This window comes from Heterodontus francisci, chromosome 46, assembly GCF_036365525.1.
Source record: "Heterodontus francisci isolate sHetFra1 chromosome 46, sHetFra1.hap1, whole genome shotgun sequence".
NCBI lineage: Eukaryota > Metazoa > Chordata > Chondrichthyes > Heterodontiformes > Heterodontidae > Heterodontus > Heterodontus francisci.
Window position 1 is genome coordinate 21,860,239 of NC_090416.1, and position 20,822 is coordinate 21,881,060.

Sequence of the window (20,822 nt, forward strand, 5' to 3'; positions counted from 1 at the left end):
ATTAACTACACTTCCGAATTTGATGTCTTCTGCAAATTTTGAAATTGCACTTCCAATCCCAGAGTCAAATTCATTTATGTAAACTGAACAGTGGTCCCAGCACCGATCCTTGAAGAACACTAGTTCTCACCTTTTGCCAGTCTGAGTAACTAGATTTAATCCCTACTCTCTGTTTTCTATCTCACATTCTGCTACTTGTCCAGACTCCACATGTTCTGACCTTACTCATGAGCCCACTATGCAACCTGATCAAACCCTATTTGGAAATCTAGGTACTGCAATACTCGAATTTACCTTACATCATCAAAAAATTCAATACGGTTGGTCAAGCATGATCTTCCCTTCTGAAATTTGTGCTATTGTATTTTCAGTTTCTAGGTGTTTTTCTATTACATCTTTGAGTAATGATTCTATTAGCTTTCCTATCAGCAACATTAAGCTAATTGGTTTATAGTTGCCTCCCTTTTTAAAATATAGGAATTACATTAGCTGTTGCCTAGTCTTTTAGCACTATTCCCTTTTTGAATCAGATTTTTTACAAATATAATAGCTGCTTTACTATCCCTACCCTAACCTCTTTTGATATGCACAAATGCAATCTAACCAAATCAGGGGTTTTAACCACTATCAATTATCTTCCCCCTTTCTATCTTAAATGTCTTCATCCTTTTTAATTTCTTCCAATGTCATGTCTACCACATTAACTGCCCCGGTAAATATTGGAGCAAGTAATTATTTAATATTTCGGCAGACACTTGAGTTTATCATGTTTATCTGTAAGTGGTCCTATTCTTATCCTGATTTTTCTTTTAGAGTCAGAGTCATACAGCACAGAAACAGGCCCTTTGACCTATCGCACCGGCCATTAAGCACCTATCTATTCTAATCCCATTTTCCAGCACTTGGCCCGTAGCCTTGTATGCTATGGCATTTCAAGTGCTCATCTGAGCACTTCTTAAATGTTGTGAGGGTTCCTGCCTCTACCACCCCTTCAGGCAGTGAGTTCCAGATTCCAAACACCGTCTGGGTGAAAAATCTGTCCTCAAATCCCCTCTGAACATCCTGCTCCTTATTCATGTGTCTGCACAATACTTCACTTTTTTATATTTCTTGATAATTTAGTTTTGTAGTTTCTTTTTGCCATAACTTTTTGATTTATTTCTGAACCTTTTGGTCTTCCCTTTTATCATCCTCTCCTTTGTTATCTATATACTTAGTATAGGCCTTTTTCTTTGGTTTCAGTTTTTCCCTTATTTCTTGATTCATCCATGCTGTATCATGATAGGGGTTCTTGCTTTTAAGCAGGATAGATTTCTGCTGGATTCTATTGATCACCAGTTTAAATGTTTTCAACTGCTGTTCTATTTCTTTCAGTAATTGTTTTTCCAATTTATTTTCCCTAGTTCCATTCTCATCCTGTTTATCCACTTCATTACTTTGGTCTTTGTCTTATTTATGTTCATTTCAATCTTTATTTTAAAACTTGTCATGTATCCACAATTGTCCAGACGTTCCCCTACACTAATTTCTCTTAATCTGTTCAGGTTCATTTCACATTACTAGATTCAGCAGTGCTCCCTCTCTTGCTGGGCTTTTTTACATCCTGGTTAAGAAACGAGTCCTGCACTCTATTCTCTGTCCCCCTTTCACTATCTCTTCTTGCCACTCTCATCATCAAAATGTCTGTCCAGCTTGGGTGCCCAATAACATTGATCCAACAAGGAATCAATCAATCCCTTTGCAAAAACTGACAGAGAAAAGAGTTTAAGAATACTTTACTGTAGCATTGAGAAACTGTAGTGAAGCCAGTGAGCAAAAAGACTGGAGTAAAGCAGGAACAGCTGTCTGCGAACCAACAAAACCAGCTCATTCTTACAACTGAAGAAAGCCAAAAGGAAAGAGAATGCAAATCATGAAGCAGATTTTTGTGCCACTTACAAGACCCCCAGGTATGTACAGGAGGCCTTTGGACTTGATTCATGGTGCCCACCAGCTGCCTCTTACAGACCAGACCACACAGCACAGCTGATGCGTCCATCATGGACAGGACGGGAGGGCTGTTGCAGTCCAGATCAACTAGTCACCACTGCTGCGGTTTCTGTTCAAATATATCAAAAACCTCAAATAAGAGGGATGCGCAAGACTGTGCCAGGAATCTTACCACTAGGGTCATTTCCATTAAACCACATTCTTACAATCAGCTTGTTCTTATGTTCAGTGCAACAGCCCCGCATCATTCTACCACCTAGGTCACCGTCCTTCACAAAACGTGTTTTTTTTGCATCTGATAACTGCTTTATTTAAGTGCCATCAACTACTGGAGCAGTAATATACAAGGCAAGAGCAACATTCTCTTATGGTGAATCCCTGGAAATCACTGTGCACTTATATATCCTGTAATTGCTAATCAGCTACACGATTGGCACTTGAAATGTTGTCGGCTGCCTCACCGCTCATTCAGTGACATCTTGGTTGTGCTTTTCAGCACAATCTTTGGTGTTGATGGGGCAGACATTATGAGACTTTGATGCTCTGAAAGAGAAAGAAAAAAATCATGCAATTAGCATACTGATTTGGACAGCAACTGTAACCTGCGGCAATGTCTGCCAACATTAACACATTTACATGGAGCGAGACGGCAGAATGCTGCAGTACAGAAAGATCTGGGTGTCCTTATACATGAATCACAAAAAGTTAGCATGCAGGTACAGCAAGTAATTCAAGTAAATAGGAAGGCAAATTGAATGTTGACATTCATTGCAAGGGAGATGAAGTATAAAAGTAGGAAAGTCTTGCTACAATTGTACAAGGCATTGGTGAGGCTGCAACTAGTTAAGAAGGGATATACTTGCATTGGAAGTAGTTCAGAGAAGGTTCACTTGGCTGATTCCTGGGATGAAGGGTTGTCGTAGGAGGAAAGGCTGAGCAGGTTGGGCCTGTACTCATTGCAGTTTAGAAGAATGACAGATGATCTTACTGAAGCATGAGATTCTGAGGAGGCTTGACAGGGTAGATGGTGACAGGATGTTTCTTCTCAAGGGGTAAGCTAGAACTAGAGGGCAGAGTTTCAAAATAAGGGGTCTCCTTCTTAAGACGGAGATGAGGAGGAATTTTTTCTCGAGGGTCATTAATCTTTGGAATTCTCTTCCCTAGGCATCACTGGAGGCTGGGTCATTGAATATATTCAAGGCTGAGTTGGACAGATTTTTGATCTACAAGGGGCAGGCGGGAAAGTGGCATTAAGGCCACAATCAGATCAGCCATGATCTTATTGAAAGGCAGAGCAGACTCAAGGGGGCTAAATGGCTTACTCCTATTTATGTTATGTTCGCATGAAAAACATATTGCTGTAAATTTTCAGGATTGTCACTTGGTTTACTTAACTATATGATATCAATATGCGCATCACATGCAATGCTGTTCATGACAGATCTGTACACCAACACTGTAACCCAGTGCTACACAGTGGTAGACTCGTACCCACCTGTACTCCACAGCAGAGCTTATTCGACAGACCAAGTGGACCATGAAACTTCCACACACCAATATTTTCAATGAATCTCAAAATTGTTTTGCATTTATTTTAAATCCTTCAACTGCTAATCAGCCACGAGTGGCATTTACAATGTTGAGAGCTGCTTCACCTCTCAGCAAATCCCAGAAACAGTATGGCTTTTAACAATTCTGCACAGCAAGTTTCATGTAGATGCAAGCTCAGAGCAGTGAACTCTCACGAGGATGCATTTCCTAGTCTAAACTCGTGTCAATTCCACTGTCACTACTAGATGCATCAACCTTGGTTGTGTACACAACTAATATTAGTGCTGGAGTTATTGCTCCCACAGCCAGTGCTGGATCAACCAAAACAGGCAGAAAAAAAAAAGGCGAGAACTTGGTGCCTTCTTTCTTTGCCAATTTCTAGTCTCTTTCTCTCCTACTAGTACTGAATCCTTGTGGGGTGAGGCTGCACAGCCCCAGACTCCTCACCCATGTGCCTCTTTTGTGAGATACTTGCATTGGAGGCAGTACAGCGAAGGTTCACTAAATTGGTCCCTGGGATGAGAGGGTTGCTCTGTGATGAGAGGCTGAGTAAATTGGGCCTATATTCTCTGGTGTATACAAAAATTGGGAGGTGATCTCCTTGAAAGTTACAAGATTCTGCAGGGGCTTGACAGGGTAGACACACAGGTTGCTTCTATTCACTGGAGAATCAAACAGGGGGGCACAGTCTCAGGATAAGGGGAAGATTATTTAGGACAGAGATGAAAATTTCATCAAAGGGTTGTGAATCTTTGGAATTCTCGACCCCAGAGGGCTGTGGATATTCCATTGTTGAATATATTTAAGGGTGGGACAAACAGCTTTCTCTCAGGAAATCAAGGGATATGGGGAGTGGGCAGGAAAGGGGAGTTGAAGCCCAAGATCAGCCATGATCATACTGAACAGTGGAGCAGGCTTGACAGGCCATATGATCCACTCCTGCTCCTATTTCTCATGTCCTTATCTATCAGTTGAGTATTAATAAAACACAAAAACATAGAAAATAGGAGGAGTAGGCCATTCTGCCATTCAAAAAAGATCATGGCTGATTGTCTAATTCAGTACCCTGTTCCTGCTTTCTCCCCAGATCACTTGATCCCTTTGGCATTAATATATCTATCTCCTTGAATAGATTTAATCACTTGGCCTCCACTGAACTGTGGGGTGGTAAGAGTCGGGGAGAATCATAACTGAACTTGAATCTGCCCTCATTCTGGACTCACCAGCAGGATTCAATAGACAGCAGAGTGGAAACCTCTTCAGATTGACATTAGTGCCCTAAGATAGGAATGTACAATAATGCCAATACTAAGATCACTAATTCACCCTGATGTTCTGTATAGCTTAATGCTATCCTAAGCAGTGGCCTTATCCACCAATCCAACATGGGTGATGCTGGTCATCAGTGAAATATTTAGAATGAAACAAGCTTTACTCCAACACCACTTGTGGAAAGGCAGTTGTCCTATTTGTGAATCTCACTTAGCTTCCACTTTATCCCATGTGTCTCCAAACTCATAACAAGAAATAGTAACCTGGGCACAGAGCTCCCACCACCAGTGCTCAAGCAATACACTTGGTGTCAATCACTACAATATGAGTCCGTTTTCAGGGAGGGAGAATAGCATTAATTACTCTGAAAAGGCTGACTGCATCAAAAAATGACTAAGACATGCCTCCAAATTCCAGGGCCCAGCTGTGAAACAACCAGAAAGCAGTGGCACAAGGTTTTCAGTGAATTGCAATGCTGCATCTGTACCATTTCCGTGGAGTAAAAGTGTAGTAGTTTTGTTGTTAAAGTGCAATACTACATGTGCAAAATCTTATTCCATATCCATTTGAATGGAGAAAAGGCCCAGCGGCAGAAATACAAAATTTTATTTATCCTTCCGAACTTAAGCTTTGCCTAGAGAGCACATTTTGAACTGTGTAACGTTAAGGTGAAGTTCTGGTGAAGGGAGGCAAGAAGCATTTTGACGAGCTTGATTAAGAACAATGTATTGGCTTCAGTGTGATATATTCACCTTCAGCATGTGGATATCAATGTCGAGCCCAGTGACAACACTATATAGAGCACATGTACTAACACGCCACTTTCTCATCCCTCGTTTTAGCCTGTTTCATTCCACCTCGACAGGCTAGAAGCAGACAGACCATCACTAGGCTGCAAAAGGATATACAGACATCAACAACTTGTATTTATATAGCGTCTTTAACTAAACATCCCCAGGTGCTTCAAAAGGAGCCTTAAAGAAAATTCTGACACCGAACCACAGGAAAAAATAATCAGCTTGGTCAAAGGGGTAGGTTTTAAGGAGTGACTTAAAGGAGAGAACCTGAAGAGAACCATCGACAATATCAGCTAATATGGGAACCAGAGGAAGTTGGGTGGTCAGCAGTTTCAGGGGAAGCGTCGAAGGAGCAGAAGGCAGATCTCATGGGAAAGATGAGCTTGGAGAGGGCATGAGCGGAGATACAAGAGAAAGTTCAGGTAAAGCACCAGGAGGAGCTTTAGAGGAAGTTTGGCCTGGCAGGCACAGGCAAGGGAGGGAAGTGGCAGAGGTAGCTGATTGGATGATCTCTCGAGCTCCTTGCACATATTGTTGGGGGCAAGGGTAGTGCCAGGGGAGGGGGGGTGGAGTGGTTTAGAGTGACAGCTTACAGTAGAAAGTTGAGATCACTGCATCCCAGGATGATGCGGGAATAGTGAGTTAACTTAGCAGACGACAGCAAGATTTCATAGTGCTTTATGTGGTCCAGCCAGAACTGGCGGTGAAATGGTTAAACCAGTTGACTGCCATATTCATTCGAGTCTGTGCTCTTTGGACTTAAGGGAGAGATGACGGCAGTAACCGGGGTAACGGTCAGGGTGAGAGGGGGGAATGGTTTTAGTGGGGACTATCACAAGGATGGAGGTGATGATGCAGTTGAGCCAATCAGTACCTGCAAGGGGCATGACATGGTAGCCATTGAAGACAGGGCTGCAACATGTTCAGAACTGGGAACTAAATATGCCAGGTTATAAGATCTACAGTAAAGACAGGAAAAATGAATAAGGAGTAGCCGCCCGACAGCATGAAATCACTTCAATGATGGGAGGATATAATGTGGTAAGCAGGCAATAGAGATTTTATGGGTAGAAGAAACAAAAGAATTTAATACTCTCGCAAATGTGTATAGGCTCCTGGAAAAGTGATAGTTTGTACAAATGGTGAGAGTAGACAAGCGTGTAGCAAAGACAGATTGGTTTTAATGGGAGATTTTAAGTTTCATATAGATTGGGAATGACCTGACACGCACCTATCAGAAAGGTTGTGCATTTCCTGAGTGTGTTTGGGATGCCATAATATGATCAAGTTCAAGTGTTTGAAAGGGAGAAATGTAAAACAGCTACTAAGGTTCTAGATTTAGGTAAGGCTGACTTCAATGGGATGAGAGACTGTCCACAGTTAACTGGACAAATCTGCGAATGGGTAAAACGACATTCACAAGAATTCGTGATACAGAGCTCGCCAAAAAAGTCATGGACAACATAATAAAAGAAAAAGCATACAAAACTGCAAAAAAAAGGCACAGATCCTGGCAAATGGGAATACAAAGCAGAAAAGGTGACAAAGCAGACAATAATAGTTATAAAGAGGGAGCAGGAAATAATTTGCAAGGGATATCAAGAATAACACAAAAAACTTTTACAATTACATTAGGATTAAAGAGGGTGGTCAGAAGCAATGTGGGCCCTTGAAAACTGAGACTGCATTCTTGAATTACAACTGTGATAGGTTTTGGCAACAATATCTCCATAGACACAAACATCATCCTTGGAATTTACACCGACAGCCACAAGTTGTGTCGATGAGAAAGCAATCGACACTTTTGTTCTGAAACCAGAGTAAAAAAGTTTGCATGTAGAGTGATAGACATCAATCCCACTGCATCAATGCCCAGTCATTAAGATTTAACAATTGAAGGAAATCCACATCAGTTGCAGGCTGAAGTACAAACTACTCTACACTTGTGGGAGGGTCTGACCGTTATCCCCAAAATATTAACTTATCAGAACCAATTCAGTCCAAGGGTTATACCTGAACTTCTGTTCCCTCCAGATGCTGGCTAACCTATGTGCTTTGAGTAGTTTCAGTTTCACATTGCCAGAAGCAACAGAAATAGCATGAGTGTTTAAAGACTTAAAAAATAATTAAATCCATTTATTAACTTCAAACACTCAGAAGTGTGAAATATAATCCCATGGGATAAATAGCAGTTCTAACGAAAGCCAAGTTATGAAGAAAACTGCAGTTCACATGGTGGGTTGGCAACCTTCCCTCTACGACAGATGATGGACACACAGCAAACAAAACATTCAAGTGGGGAGTCTTCTCTTGGTGCACCTTTACTGATGGCTGTGAAGGCCAATCCTCGAGAGGCAGGTTCTGCCACAAGTGCTGCACATGAAGCTTTCGAGTGACGCTGTGAGTTGTTGTTTTGACTTTGGTATCTGTTGCCATGCTGCTATACCAACTGGTCATCGTGGGATAGTATGTTATTAGGTGAGGTCACGAGTAAGGGAGAAAGTAATAAAGTCTGAATCAGGGTTAATGTGCATGTATGTGAATGCACGGAGTGTGGTTAATAAGACTGGTGAGGTATAGGCGCAGATTGCCCTGTGGAAATATGATGTTTCGGCTATAAAAAAGACCTGGATACAAGGTGTTCAGGAAAGATAGGGAAGGGAAGAAAGGGGGAGGAGTGGCAGCATTGATGAAGGACAGCATTGCAGTGCTGGAGAAAAAGGATGTCCCAGCGGGGTCTAGGACAGAATCGATCTGGCTAGAGCCAAGGAATAAAAAAAGGTGCAGTTACATTGCTGTGTTGTCTATAGGCCACCAGTCAGTGGGAAGGACGTGTAGGAACAAATTTGCAGGGAAATTACAGAGAGGTGCAAAAATTATAGGGTAGTTTTATTGGGGGATTTTAATTATCCAAATATAGACTGGGATAACAGTACTAAAAAGGGCAGTGAAGGGCAAGAGTTCCGAGAGTGTGCAAGGGAAAGTTTTCCACAACAGTATGTTGCTAGTCCAAAGAGAAAAGAGGCACTGCTAGACCTGGTTCTTGGGAATGAGGTGGGCCAAGTGGATCAAATATCAGTAGGAGAGCATTTAGGGGATAGTGATCATTGCATCATAAGATTTAGGCTGACTATGGAAAAGGACAAAAAGCAATTCAGGGTGAGAATAATTAACTAGGGGAAGGCCAACTTCAATGGGCTAAGAATGGAGTTGGGGGCGAATAAATTGGTATCAAAAGCTGGCAGGAAAACCGGTAGACGAACAATGGGCTACCTTCAAAGAGATAGTTCGGGCACAGTCAAGGTATGTTCCCTCGAAGGGGAAAAGTAGGGCAAACAACTCCAGAGCTCCCTGGATGACAAAAGTAGTCGAGATTAAGATAAAGAGGAAATGTGTGCTTATGATAAATGCCACGTAGAAAACACTGTTGAGAGCCAGGCAGAATATAGAGCCAGGGGAAGTGGAAAAGCAAAGAAGGGAAGCAAAGAGAGAGCATGAGGGGAGACTGGCAGCTAGCATTAAAGGAAATCCCAAAGTTTGAGAGGCATTTCTTTCTTTGGCCTCCTTATCTCAAGAGACAATGGGTAAGCGGCCGGAGGTGGTCAGTGGTTTGTGAAGCAGCGCTTGGAGTGGCTATAAAGGCCAATTCTAGAGTGACAGGCTCTTCCACAGGTGCTGCAGAAAAATTTGTTTGTCGGGGCTGTTACACAGTTGGCTCTCCCCTGTGCCTCTGTCTTTTTTCCTGCCAACTGCTAAGTCTCTTCGACTCGCCACACTTTAGCCCCGCCTTTATGGCTGTCCGCCAGCTCTGGCGAACGCTGGCAACGGACTCCCACGACTTGTGATCAATGCCACAGGACTTCATGTCGCGTTTGCAGACGTCTTTAAAGCGGAGACATGGACGGCCGGTGGGTCTGATACCAGTGACGAACTCGCTGTACAATGTGTCTTTAGGGATCCTGCCATCTTCCTTGTGGCTCACATGGCCAAGCCATCTCAAGCGCCGCTGACTCAGTAGTGTGTACAAGCTGGGGATGTTGGCCGCCTCGAGGACTTCTGTGTTCGAGATACGGTCCTGCCACCTGATGCCAAGTATTTTCCGGAGGCAGCGAAGATGGAATGAATTGAGACGTCGCTCTTGGCTGACATACGTTGGCCAGGCCTCGCTGCCACAAAGCAAGGTACTGAGGACACAGGCTTGATACACTCGGACTTTTGTGTTCCGTGCCAGTGCGCCATTTTCTCACACTCTCTTGGCCATTCTGGACATAGCAGGGGAAGCCTTTCCCATGCGCTTGTTGATTTCTGCATCTAGAGACAGGTTACTGGTGATAGTTGAGCCTAGGTAAGTGAACTCTTGAACCACATCCAGAGCGTGGCCGCCAATATTGATGGATGGAGCATTTCTGACATCCTGTCCCATGATGTTCGTTTTCTTGAGGCTGATGGTTAGGCCAAATTCGTTGCAGGCAGCCGCAAACCTGTCGATGAGACTCTGCAGACACTCTTCAGTGTGAGATGTTAAAGCAGCATCGTCAGCAAAGAGGAGTTCCCCGATGAGGACTTTCCGTACTTTGGACTTTGCTCTTAGACGGGCAAGGTTGAACAACCTGCCCCCTGATCTTGTGTGGAGGAAAATTCCTTCTTCTGAAGACTTGAACGCATGTGAGAGCAGCAGGGAAAAAAAAATCCCAAAAAGTGTGGGTGCGAGAACACAGCCCTGTTTCACGCCACTCAGGATAGGAAAGGGGTCTGATGAGGTGCCGCTTTGTTGAATTGTGCCTTTCATATTGTCATGGAATGAGGTGATGATACCGAGTAGCTTTGGTGGACATCCAATCTTTTCTAGTATAAAAGCAAAATACTGCGGATGCTGGAAATATGAAATAAAAACAAAAAATGCTGGAATCACTCAGCAGGTCTGGCAGCATCTGTGGAAAGAGAAGCAGAGTTAACGTTTCGGGTCAGTGACCCTTCATCGGAACAGAACATCACGCATGTCCTGAGGTACTGCTCCCTCGTTGCGATGAAGGGTCACTGACCCGAAACGTTAACTCTGCTTCTCTTTCCACAGATGCTGCCAGACCTGCAGAGTGATTCCAGCATTTCTTGTTTTTATTTCAATCTTTTCTAGTAGTCTGAAGAGACCACGTCTGCTGACGAGGTCAAAGGCTTTGGTGACATCAATGAAAGCAATGTAGAGGGGCATCTGTTGTTCACGGCATTTCTCCTGTATCTGACGAAGGGAGAACAGCATGTCAATGGTCGATCTCTCTGCTCGAAAGCCACACTGTGCCTCAGGGTAGACGCGCTCAGCCAGCTTCTGGAGCCTGTTTAAAGCGACTCGAGCAAAGACTTTCCCCACTATGCTGAGCAGGGAGATTCCACGGTCGTTGTTGCAGTCACCGCGGTCACCTTTGTTTTTATAGAGGGTGATGATATTGGCATCGCGCATGTCCTGGGGTACTGCTCCCTCGTCCCAGCACAGGCAAAGCAGTTCATGTAGTGCTGAGAGTATAGCAGGCTTGGCACTCTTGATTATTTCAGGGGTAATGCTGTCCTTCCCAGGGGCTTTTCCGTGGGCTAGAGAATCAATGGCATCACTGAGTTCCGATTTTGTTGGCTGTACGTCCAGCTCATCCATGGCTGGTAGAGACTGGGCTGCATTGAGGGCAGTCTCAGTGACAACATTCTCCCTGGAGTACAGTTCTAGGTAGTGCTCAACCCAGCGGCCCATTTGCTTGCATTGGTCAGTGATTATGTCCCCTGATTTAGATTTGAGGGGGGCGATCTTCTTGATGGTTGGCCCAAAAGTTCTCTTAATGCCATCATACATTCCTCTGATGTTTCCGGTGTCGGAGGCCAGCTGAATATGACTGCATAGGTGTTGCCAGTAGTCATTTGTGCAGCGCCTGGCTGTTCTTTGTGTAGTGCTTCAGCCTGCTTTAAGTGCTACGGATGTTAACTCGCTGGGGGCTTTCTTGTAGTTCAACAGTGCAATGCGCTTAGCGGCTATGACAGGTTCCAGCTCTTCAATATGAGGTTGAAACCAGTCTGCATTCCTCTTCGCACGTTTGCCGTAGGTGGTCAAAGCTGATCCATAGATGGCATCTCTGATGTGGGCCCACTTGGTCTCAGCATCCCCTGTGGGAGTGTTTTGAAGGGCTGTTACAAGTGAATTTAGGAAATTTTTGTAACAGCTGTGCATGAGAAACTCTGCTCGTGTTGATGCGCAGGTGGCCCTTCTGCTTGGAATGATGCAACTTCTTTGGTCTGAGTCTAACCTTGCTGCACACCAGGGAGTGGTCGGTGTCGCAGTCCGCACTGTGGAAGCTGCGTGTGATTTGAACACTGTTTCAGGAGGCTCGCCTTGTGACGATGAGGTCTAGCTGGTGCCAACGACGCGATCTTGGGTGCCTCCATGAAACCTGGTGACAGGGTTTAGTGTGAAAGAACGAGTTGGTGGTGCAGAGGTTATGATAGGTACACAACTCAAGCAGTCTCTGCCCATTCTCATTCATCCTTCCAACGCCATAGCGCCCAAGGCAGGAGGGCCATGAGTAATGGTCGGCCCCAACCCTGGCATTAAAGTCCCCCAGCAGGAACAGATGTTCGGTGTTGGGGATGCTACTAATGATATTATGGAGTTCCTCGTAGAACTGGTCTTTAGCTTCAGGTGGGGAGCAGAGTGTTGGAGCATAGATGCTGAGTAGGTGTACTGGACGAGAGGTGGTGAGCAGTCGGATGGACAGTATGCGTTCCATATAAATAGGAAAACGGTGGTAGGAGGAGGAGTAGGGCCGATTAGAGATCAGAAAAGGGGATTCACACATGGATGTAGAGGCCATAGTTGATGTATTAAAGGAATACTTTGCATCTGTCTTTACCAAGGAAGATGATGCAACCCAGGCAATGTTGAAAGAGGAGGTAAGCCAGACACTAGAGAGGCTTAAAACTGATCAAGAGTAAGTAGTGGATAGACTGTCTGAACTTAAAGCGGATAAAACACCAGGGTCAGATATATTCAAGGTTACTGAAGGAAGTGAGGGTGGAAATCGCATTTGCACTGGCCATAATTTTTCTGTCTTCCTTAGACTCAGGGGTGGCGCCCGACCACTGAAGAATTGCAAACCTTACACCCTTGTTCAAAAAAGGGTGTAAAGATAAGCCCAGCAACTACTGGTCCATCAGTTTAACTTCGGTGGTGGGAAAACTTCTAGAAAAGATAATTTGGGACAAAATCAATAGTCACATGGACAAATGCAAGTTAATTAAGGAAAGCCAGCATGGATTTCTCAAGGGAAAATCATGTTTAACTAACCTGCTGGAGTTTTTTGAGGAGGTAATAGAGATGGCTGATGAGGGCCATGCTGTTGATGTGGTGTACATGGACTTTCAAAAGGCATTTGAGACAGTACCACACAACAGACTTGTGTGCAAACTTGGAGCTCATAGAATAAAATGGACAGTAGCAACATGGATACAAAACTGGCTGAGTGACAGGAAACAAAGAGTAGTGGTTAATAGATGTTTGTCGGGCTGGAGGAAGGTTCGTAGTGGAGATCCACAGGGATCAGTGTTGGGACCCTTGCTTTTCCTGATATATATTAATGATCTAGACCTAGGTGTACAGGGCACAGTTTCAAAGTTTGCAGATGATATGAAACTTGGAAGCAGTGTGAACTATGAGGAGGATAGTGTAGAATTTCAAAAGGACATACACAAGTTGGTGGAATGGGCAGACAGGTGGCAGATGAAGTTCAATGCAGAGAAATATGAGGGGATTCATATTGGTAGGAAAAACATGGAGAGACAATGTAAAATAAAGGGAACAATTCTGAAGGGGATGCAGGAGCAGAGGGACCTAGTGTGTATATGTGCCTAAGTCATTAAACGTGGCAGGACAGGTTGAGAGAGTAGTTAATAAAGCATACAGTATTCTGAGCTATATTAATAGGGGCATAGAGTGCAAGAGCAAGGAAGTTATGTTGAACTTGTATAGGACACTAGTTCGTCCTCAGCTGGAGTATTGCGTCCAAATCTGGGTGCTGCAATTGAGGAAAGAAGTGAGGGCATTGGAGAGAGTGCAGAAGAGATTCACGAGAATGGTTCCAGGGATGAGGAATTTCAGTTATGAAGATAGAGTGGAGAAGTTAGGACTGTTTTCCTTGAAGAGAAAGCGGAGAGGTGATTCGATAGAGGTATTCAAAATCACGAGGGGTCTGGACAGAGTAGATAGAGAGAAACTGTTCCCACTCGCAAAAGGATCAAAAATGACAGGGCACAGATTTAAAGTATTTGGTAAGAAGCAAAGGTGACATGAGGAAATTTTTTTTCACGCAGCGTGTGGTTAAGGTCTGGAATACACTGCCTGACTGTGGTGGAGGCAGATTCAAATGAAGCATTCAAAAGGGAATTAGACTGTTATATGAAAAGGAAGAACGTGCAGGGTTATGGGGAGAAGGCAGGGGAATGGGGCTGAGGGAATTGCTCTTGCAGAGAGCCAGTGCAGACATGATGGGCTGAATGGTCTCCTTCAGCATTGTAACGATTCTGTGAAAAGCATGTAGTAGACACCTCACACTCTCACAATTTGAGAGAAACTTGGGCCACGACATCAATTGCGTGTTAAATATTTGAAATATTGCTCAGTCTACTTTAAAAATAACGCTTTAGCTGTGAACTGACGTCAGAAGTCTTGAGATAAGCCAAAGTGCAGTTATTTCGATGTCTGTACCACGTTACCCACAGACAGCTAAACCTGACTGACAAAAACCTCCTCTCTCTTCCACCCACGCTCACCACCATCACCCCCAACACAGGCCTCAGCCCTGGGCTGTGAATGAATGGAGAGTCCGGACAGGCTCCGTTACTCAATCGGGCCGCTTTTGCCGATTCTTGGTTTTTGGCAGATTTTTCCCGCGCTGCAAAATGGCGGCGGAGCGGGTGAGGAAATGGCGGCACCTGCCCGTGACGTCATAGCGTGGCTGACCGTTAAACGGCTGCCGGAAAACCCGCTAAAATTCAAACATCAGCATTCACCCCCCCCCCCCAAAATATATTCAAACATCAGCATTCACCCCCCCCAAATATATTCAAACAGCAAACCCTCCACCCCCAAAATATATTCAAACATCAGCATTCACCCCCCCCCAAATATATTCAAACATCAGCATTCACCCCCCCCCCACAAAATATATTCAAACAGCAAACCCTCCACCCCCAAAATATATTCAAACATCAGCATTCACCCCCCCCAAATATATTCAAACAGCAAACCCTCCACCCCCAAAATATATTCAAACATCAGCATTCACCCCCCCCCAAATATATTCAAACATCAGCATTCACCCCCCCCCCCACAAAATATATTCAAACAGCAAACCCTCCACCCCCAAAATATATTCAAACATCAGCATTCACCCCCCCCAAATATATTCAAACAGCAAACCCTCCACCCCCAAAATATATTCAAACATCAGCATTCACCCCCCCCAAATATATTCAAACATCAGCATTCACCCCCCCCCCACAAAATATATTCAAACAGCAAACCCTCCACCCCCAAAATATATTCAAACATCAGCAAACAACCCCCCTCCCCCAAAATATATTCAAACAGCAAACCCCCCTCCCCCAAAATATATTCAAACATCAGCATTCACCCCCCCCAAATATATTCAAACAGCAAACCCTCCACCCCCAAAATATATTCAAACATCAGCATTCACCCCCCCCAAATATATTCAAACATCAGCATTCACCCCCCCCCCCCCACAAAATATATTCAAACAGCAAACCCTCCACCCCCAAAATATATTCAAACATCAGCATTCACCCCCCCCCCCAAATATATTCAAACAGCAAACCCTCCACCCCCAAAATATATTCAAACATCAGCATTCACCCCCCCCCCAAATATATTCAAACAGCAAACCCTCCACCCCCAAAATATATTCAAACATCAGCATTCACCCCCCCCAAATATATTCAAACATCAGCATTCACCCCCCCCCCACAAAATATATTCAAACAGCAAACCCTCCACCCCCAAAATATATTCAAACATCAGCATTCACCCCCCCCCCCCAAAATATATTCAAACATCAGCAAACAACCCCCCCCCAAATATATTCAAACATCAGCATTCACCCCCTCCCCACAAAATATATTCAAACAGCAAACCCTCCACCCCCAAAATATATTCAAACATCAGCAAACAACCCCCCTCCCCCAAAATATATTCAAACAGCAAACCCCCCTCCCCCAAAATATATTCAAACATCAGCATTCACCCCCCCCAAATATATTCAAACAGCAAACCCTCCACCCCCAAAATATATTCAAACATCAGCATTCACCCCCCCCCAAATATATTCAAACATCAGCATTCACCCCCCCCCCACAAAATATATTCAAACAGCAAACCCTCCACCCCCAAAATATATTCAAACATCAGCATTCACCCCCCCCCCACAAAATATATTCAAACAGCAAACCCTCCACCCCCAAAATATATTCAAACATCAGCATTCACCCCCCCCCAAATATATTCAAACAGCAAACCCTCCACCCCCAAAATATATTCAAACATCAGCATTCACCCCCCCCCAAATATATTCAAACATCAGCATTCACCCCCCCCCCACAAAATATATTCAAACAGCAAACCCTCCACCCCCAAAATATATTCAAACATCAGCATTCACCCCCCCCCCAAATATATTCAAACAGCAAACCCTCCACCCCCAAAATATATTCAAACATCAGCAAACAACCCCCCTCCCCCAAAATATATTCAAACAGCAAACCCCCCTCCCCCAAAATATATTCAAACATCAGCATTCACCCCCCCCAAATATATTCAAACAGCAAACCCTCCACCCCCAAAATATATTCAAACATCAGCATTCACCCCCCCCAAATATATTCAAACAGCAAACCCTCCACCCCCAAAATATATTCAAACATCAGCATTCACCCCCCCCCAAATATATTCAAACAGCAAACCCTCCACCCCCAAAATATATTCAAACATCAGCATTCACCCCCTCCCCCAAATATATTCAAACAGCAAACCCTCCACCCCCAAAATATATTCAAACATCAGCAAACAACCCCCCTCCCCCAAAATATATTCAAACATCAGCAAACAACCCCCCCCCCAAAATATATTCAAACATCAGCATTCACCCCCCCCCAAAATATATTCAAACAGCAAACCCTCCACCCCCAAAATATATTCAAACATCAGCAAACAACCCCCCCCCCAAAATATATTCAAACATCAGCAAACACCCCCCCCTCAAAATATATTCAAACATCAGCATTCACCCCCCCCCCCACAAAATATATTCAAACAGCAAACCCTCCACCCCCAAAATATATTCAAACATCAGCAAACAACCCCCCTCCCCCAAAATATATTCAAACAGCAAACCCCCCTCCCCCAAAATATATTCAAACATCAGCATTCACCCCCTCCAAATATATTCAAACAGCAAACCCTCCACCCCCAAAATATATTCAAACATCAGCATTCACCCCCCCCAAATATATTCAAACAGCAAACCCTCCACCCCCAAAATATATTCAAACATCAGCATTCACCCCCCCCCCAAATATATTCAAACAGCAAACCCTCCACCCCCAAAATATATTCAAACATCAGCATTCACCCCCCCCCAAATATATTCAAACAGCAAACCCTCCACCCCCCAAAATATATTCAAACATCAGCATTCACCCCCCCCCAAATATATTCAAACAGCAAACCCTCCACCCCCAAAATATATTCAAACATCAGCAAACAACCCCCCTCCCCCAAAATATATTCAAACAGCAAACCCTCCACCCCCAAAATATATTCAAACATCAGCATTCACCCCCCCCCCAAATATATTCAAACAGCAAACCCTCCACCCCCAAAATATATTCAAACATCAGCATTCACCCCCCCCAAATATATTCAAACATCAGCATTCACCCCCCCCCCACAAAATATATTCAAACAGCAAACCCTCCACCCCCAAAATATATTCAAACATCAGCAAACAACCCCCCTCCCCCAAAATATATTCAAACAGCAAACCCCCCTCCCCCAAAATATATTCAAACATCAGCATTCACCCCCCCCCCAAATATATTCAAACAGCAAACCCTCCACCCCCAAAATATATTCAAACATCAGCATTCACCCCCCCAAAATATATTCAAACAGCAAACCCTCCACCCCCAAAATATATTCAAACAGCAAACCCTCCACCCCCAAAATATATTCAAACATCAGCATTCACCCCCCCCAAATATATTCAAACATCAGCATTCACCCCCCCCACAAAATATATTCAAACAGCAAACCCTCCACCCCCAAAATATATTCAAACATCAGCATTCACCCCCCCCCAAATATATTCAAACAGCAAACCCTCCACCCCCAAAATATATTCAAACATCAGCAATCAACCCCCCTCCCCCAAAATATATTCAAACAGCAAACCCTCCACCCCCAAAATATATTCAAACATCAGCATTCACCCCCCCCCCAAATATATTCAAACAGCAAACCCTCCACCCCCAAAATATATTCAAACATCAGCATTCACCCCCCCCCAAATATATTCAAACAGCAAACCCTCCACCCCCAAAATATATTCAAACATCAGCATTCACCCCCCCCAAATATATTCAAACAGCAAACCCTCCACCCCCAAAATATATTCAAACATCAGCATTCACCCCCCCCAAATATATTCAAACAGCAAACCCTCCACCCCCAAAATATATTCAAACATCAGCATTCACCCCCCCCAAAATATATTCAAACATCAGCATTCACCCCCCCCCCAAAATATATTCAAACATCAGCAAACAACCCCCCCCAAAATATATTCAAACATCAGCATTCACCCCCCCCCCAAAAATATATTCAAACAGCAAACCCTCCACCCCCAAAATATATTCAAACATCAGCAAACAACCCCCCCCCCAAAATATATTCAAACATCAGCAAACACCCCCCCCCTCAAAATATATTCAAACATCAGCATTCACCCCCCCCCCCACAAAATATATTCAAACAGCAAACCCTCCACCCCCAAAATATATTCAAACATCAGCAAACAACCCCCCTCCCCCAAAATATATTCAAACAGCAAACCCCCCTCCCCCAAAATATATTCAAACATCAGCATTCACCCCCCCCAAATATATTCAAACAGCAAACCCTCCACCCCCAAAATATATTCAAACATCAGCATTCACCCCCCCCCAAATATATTCAAACAGCAAACCCTCCACCCCCAAAATATATTCAAACATCAGCATTCACCCCCCCAAATATATTCAAACAGCAAACCCTCCACCCCCCAAAATATATTCAAACATCAGCATTCACCCCCCCCCCCCAAAATATATTCAAACAGCAAACCCTCCACCCCCAAAATATATTCAAACATCAGCAAACAACCCCCCTCCCCCAAAATATATTCAAACAGCAAACCCTCCACCCCCAAAATATATTCAAACATCAAACAACCCCCCTCCCCCAAAATATATTCAAACAGCAAACCCTCCACCCCCAAAATATATTCAAACATCAGCATTCACCCCTCCTCCCCCAAAATATATTCAAACAGCAAACCCTCCACCCCCAAAATATATTCAAACATCAGCATTCACCCCCCCTCCCCCAAAATATATTCAAACATCAGCATTCACCCCCCCTCCCCCAAAATACATTCAAACATCAGCAAACCCCCCCTCCCCCAAAATATATTCAAACAGCAAACCCTCCTCCCCCAAAACACATAGAAACATCAGCAAACCCCCCCCTCCCCCAGAATACATTCAAACAGCAAACCCTCCTCCCCCAAAATACATTCAAACATCAGCAAACACCCCCCTCCCCCAAAATACATTCAAACATCAGCAAACTCCCCCCCTCCCCAAAATACATTCAAACATCAGCAAACCCTCCCTCCCCCAAAATACATTCAATCATCAAAACCCCCCCCTCCCCCAAAATACATTCAAACAGCAAACCCTCCTCCTCCAAAATACATTCAAACATCAGCATCCCCCCCCAAAAATACATTCAAACATCAGCAAACACCCCCCCTCCCCCAAAATACATTCAAACATCAGCAAAAACCCCCTCCCCCAAAACACATTCAAACATCAGCAAACCCCCTCCCCCAAAATACATTCGAACAGCAAACCCTCCTCCCCCAAAATACATTCGAACAGCAAACCCTCCTCCCCCAAAATACATTCGAACAGCAAACCCTCCTCCCCCAAAATACATTCAAACAGCAAACCCTCCTCCCCCAAAATACATTCGAACAGCAAACCCTCCTCCCCCAAAATACATTCAAACAGCAAACCCTCCTCCCCCAAAATACATTCAAACAGCAAACCCTCCTCCCCCAAAATACATTCAAACATCAGCAAACCTCCCTCCCCCAAAAAACAATCAGCAACACCCCCAAAAAAACATCAGCAAACCCCCCTCCCCAGAAAACAATCAGCAAATTCCCCTCCCCAAAAAACAATCAGCAAACCCCCCTTCCGCAAAAAGCACAATCAGCAAATCCCCCCCAAAAAACACAATCAGCAAATCCCCCCCAAAAAACACAATCAGCAAATCCCCCCCAAAAAACACAATCAGCAAATCCCCCCCAAAAAACACAATCAGCAAATCCCCCCCAAAAAACACAATCAGCAAATCCCCCCCAAAAAACACAATCAGCAAATCCCCCCCAAAAAACACAATCAGCAAATCCCCCCCAAAAAACACAATCAGCAAATCCCCCCCAAAAAACACAATCAGCAAATCCCCCCCAAAAAACACAATCAGCAAATCCCCCCCAAAAAACACAATCAGCAAATCCCCCCCAAAAAACACAATCAGCAAAACCCCCCCAAAAAACACAATCAGCAAATCCCCCCCAAAAAACACAATCAGCAAATCCCCCCCAAAAAACACAATCAGCAAATCCCCCCCAAAAAACACAATCAGCAAAACCCGCCCCCAAAAAACATATCATTCGGCACTCATACGCGCCCATCACAACCAGCACACGGAGGTCCCATCTCACCCATCACCCAAACGCACCCACCCCCACCATCACACACAGCACCCAAACCCCCCCGATCACACCCAGCACCCAAACACCCCGATCACCCAAACCCCCCCAATCACACCCAGCACCC

The 20,822-nt window shown here is 44.3% G+C and overlaps 1 protein-coding gene across 4 annotated transcripts in view; it reads right to left on the minus strand.

Annotated features, from left to right (window-relative positions):
* The window catches only part of chtopa (chromatin target of PRMT1a), a 105,838-nt gene that overhangs the window by 35,135 nt on the left and 49,881 nt on the right, over positions 1-20,822 (minus strand). For 3 of the 4 annotated variants that reach the window (XM_068022794.1, XM_068022791.1, XM_068022792.1), the window contains exon 2: positions 2,451-2,532. In XM_068022794.1, coding sequence (XP_067878895.1) covers positions 2,451-2,515 — 65 coding nt within the window. In that variant the 5' untranslated portion in view covers positions 2,516-2,532. Of the gene's footprint in view, positions 1-2,450; positions 2,533-5,564; positions 5,705-20,822 lie in introns of all 4 variants that reach the window. The other variant, XM_068022793.1, reaches the window with a different exon arrangement.